We start from the raw sequence: 3,932 nt of genomic DNA on the forward strand, positions 1-3,932 counted from the left end.
CAGTTTTATTTTACACTTTGAATATAAATATAATTACGTGATGATATAAAAGTATTATCAAAAGATATCGTTAGATCCTGAAACTTTATTATTTCATGTACCAATTGTTTTAGTGACAAAATAATTCGATATTTTTCGTTATAATAAATTTACCTTTGTATCAAAAATATTACAATCTTAGAAATTAACAGTAATATACTCGAAATATAAATATACTCGAAAGTATCTTTCATAATTGAGAATGAACATAAAGTTATCATAACTGACCCCTCAAAATGATAAAGTCCGACCTCTCAGTTCTTTTTTCGTTATAGTTGTATGCATGTGATAGTCTGACTAGCTTATCTTTGCTTCGACTATTTACTTTTATTTTTGCTAAGCTTTGTCAGGCCGAGGTCACTAATACGTTGTACAAAAGTTAACATTTAACGTTTTCATTTCTTCGAGAGCTTCAGTTTGTTATCGATCTTTCATCATGGAAGAACACTGGAATACTAGCAACGGTAAGTGGGTATCTTTTGTTTTATTTTTAAATGCATTTTCTATATAGAAAATTTCTAATGTTGATAATTGTTTCATAGGTAAGCAACAGATATAATATATACTTATGATAATAATAATAATCGGATAAAATTGTTTCCCGTTGATAACATATTAATTTATTGTATGTACAATTGTTTGGTTTTAATAAGATTTTGTTTTTTTTTTTGTAGATAAGCTTGTCTCAGCAGAGGAAGGTTTAAAGCCTGAAATAAGGAAGTTCGTGAAACGAGAAAAAAACAATTCCTATGAACAATTTATACAAATCGTTAAATTAATTATATATTTTCATCTGATTTGTTTCATTGCATGGAGCGGTTATACATTTTGGCAAGCGTGCAATCAACGTGAAAATAATTATTTCTACATCTTCAATTCCGGTTCTAGATCACCCAACGAAGGTGAATCTTTGAAAGTTTCGAACGAATCATCGTCGTTAACTTTGAATAATAATGTCGAAGAAACGTTAGAAATAACGACAACGACGACGAATAATCCTTTTGAAAAGGTTTTATTTTCGAATAATATTTTATCCAACGATGATGAACTCGTTACGACTATGAACATTTTTGATTCGAGTTCGGATAATAATGATATTTTTATAACGAATCCTGAAGAAAAGGTTACCACAAATCCTATTGAAAATACTAGTGGGTTTAAGTCAATTGAGGATTCGTCAGAATTACAAATTGATGATTACAAAAATAAAATGGAAGATACAGCAGTGTCGAGTTCGGAAATAATAGAAAATAAGGATAAGGAAGAGCTGGCAGTGTTCGAGTGGTACACCCCATTGTTTTCTAATATTTATATCGATTCCAAACAATCTATCGATAATTCTTCCAAAGAAACAGAGGAAAGTGAATTAAACTCTGACGAAAATAAAGAAATGGAAATTCTTCTGATACGATTAAATTTACTTAACACGTTATTGAGTGATTTATCTGATAATTATTCGAGTAGTAACGCCAATGATTTCATTGAAACTACGGAAAGTTCGAGGATGGATGAAAAATCCGAATATTGGAGTCCAGATGTCGCTGCTTCGGATAATTTAGGAAACTGGAAACAGTATAGGTTTCAGCTTGGGGGGTCAGGTTTCGTATCAGAAGAAAATTCGAAAGAAAATTCGAAAGAAAATTCGAAAGAAAATTCAGATTTGGTTAAATATCTGATGTTAAATCCTGAATGCCGTTTCTTCGATTCGACTAGTTCCATTGTAAACGACAAAGACTCTGAGAATTCTGATACCCCGAAAGTGAACTATGATGACTCGAGTGAGTTGAAGCCTAGGTTTTTTCCTAACTTTAATTGGAGAGTGCAAGATGATGGTAGTATTGAAACGAGTAAAACGGAGGAAGAATCAACGGAAAAAAATATATCGACGGAAATGTCTGATGCACTTAACGAAAAACAAATTCAAAAGGTAATTAATTTTCTCAATGATTGGGGACTTGTTTATAAAGATGAGATTGATGATCCTTCTTTGTTATCTTCAACGGAAAATATTGATTCCGAAAAAGAGATCATCGAAGGTGGACAACTTCGAGAAAACAACAGTTGTATCGAAGAAATAATCGATGGTATTAAAGTATTGAAGTGTTATTCTATCCCTTTAAAACCAACTGAGGAACAAGATTTGTATACCTTTAAGGAATCCAACGATGGTTCTTCTTTTAATCCATTTAGTGATTCATCTATGGAAGGAGACGATGAATCTGCTCAAAATGCTTACTTTTTTACCGACTCGGATCAAATGAAATTATCTAATGAAAATACTGCTGATAATTACGGTACAAACGATCAGGAACCAACAGAAGAATCGATGGATTTTTCTAATTCTGAATCTGGAAATTCGGATATCTCAACGGAATGGGGAATGAAAATGAAACCATCTACGGATGCGTATCTTGAGGAAAATTCGTATCAAGATACAGAAGATCCAATACGTTGGTGGTTAGATTTATCTAGATATGAAAAAAAACCAGTGTTCGATGACGAAACATTAGAAGAAAGAAAACTCGCGAAGAGTATGGGACAAAGTACGTTTTGACGATAGAACAAAGATTGATTAAAAGATCATGGTGTGTCTGATGCGCCATCGTTCGATTAAAAAAATACGTCAAAATCGTAATCGTTGAAATTTTGTATCCGCAATATCGTTGATTTATCAAAGAAATGAAATCAAATTCTAATGGGGCGTGATTGGCGTGCTAATATTGGGCCTTTTTAATATTTTGAACAGAAACTTTCTTCAATGATGAATACTCGAATGGGAAAAGAAGGAGGAGGAGGATGACGGCGAAGGACGAAATATTCACGAACGATTGGATGAAAATATTTCAAACTAGGATAATTAAAAATAAGATGGGAGAATACTCGATGGAAAGATTGAACGAGAAGTTGACGAAATTTTATTCGGATATGGATATTGTTTCTTCTCATATCGATGCATTGCACGAGATTTATCTTCGAAAACGTAAACTCGAGGACGATTACGTATCGAAGGAATTTTCAAATGAAATTTTACAAATTATAGATTAAATATTTCAATTATTATTTATATTGAAATTCGTATATTATTTGTTAATAAGAACAATGCATAAATATAAATAATATTTAATGGATATGTGTATGTATTAATGTAAAAGAAAATTCATCCGAATGAATACGAAACGTATAACAAAAATTCGATTTCAATTATTATTTATATTGAAATTCGTATATTATTTGTTAATAAGAACAATGCATAAATATAAATAATATTTAATGGATATGTGTATGTAATAATGTAAAAGAAAATTCATCCAAATGAATACGAAACGTATAACAAAAAATTGATTTCAATTATTATTTATATTGAAATTCGTATATTATTTGTTAATAAGAACAATGCATAAATATAAATAATATTTAATGGATATGTGTATGTATTAATGTTAAAAGAAAATTCATCCGAATGAATACGAAACGTATAACAGAAATTTGATTTCAATTATTATTTATATTGAAATTATATATTATTTGTTAATAATAACAATGCATAAATATAAATAATATTTAACGGATATGTGTATGTATTAATGTTAAAAGAAAATTCATTCCAATGAATACGAAATGTATAACAAAAATTTGATTTCAATTATTATTTATATTGAAATTCGTATATTATTTGTTAATAAGAACAATGCATAAATATAAATAATATTTAATGGAAATGTGTTTGTAATAATGTTAAAAGAAAATTCATCCGAATGAATACGAAACGTATAACATAAAATTTGATTTCAATTATTATTTATATTGAAATTCGTATATTATTTGTTAATAAGAACAATGCATAAATATAAATAATATTTGATGGATATGTGTATGTATTAGTGTAAAAGAAA

General features: G+C 29.1%; 1 protein-coding gene across 1 annotated transcript; it reads left to right on the forward strand.

The window, feature by feature from the left end:
• Window positions 1–425: 425 nt before the first annotated feature.
• On the forward strand, window positions 426–2,810 carry LOC122517989 (CAR1 transcription factor-like). The gene is made up of 2 exons (XM_043636630.1): window positions 426–503; window positions 714–2,810. The coding sequence occupies exons 1-2, from the start codon at window positions 476–478 to the stop codon at window positions 2,591–2,593; spliced, it is 1,908 nt and encodes a 635-aa protein (XP_043492565.1). The 5' UTR covers window positions 426–475; the 3' UTR covers window positions 2,594–2,810.
• The last annotated feature ends 1,122 nt before the right edge of the window (window positions 2,811–3,932 follow it).

This window comes from Polistes fuscatus, unplaced genomic scaffold (genome assembly GCF_010416935.1).
Source record: "Polistes fuscatus isolate 324 unplaced genomic scaffold, CU_Pfus_HIC Scaffold22, whole genome shotgun sequence".
NCBI lineage: Eukaryota > Metazoa > Arthropoda > Insecta > Hymenoptera > Vespidae > Polistes > Polistes fuscatus.

What these genes read in the sequence shown, in the direction of transcription:
- LOC122517989 (XM_043636630.1), top strand. Translation starts at nt 476, where the DNA reads ATGGAAGAACACTGGAATACTAGCAACG. An exon ending in ACACTGGAATACTAGCAACG is followed by an intron (nt 504 to 713) that starts GTAAGTGGGTAT and finishes TTTTTTTTGTAG; the next exon opens with ATAAGCTTGTCTCAGCAGAG.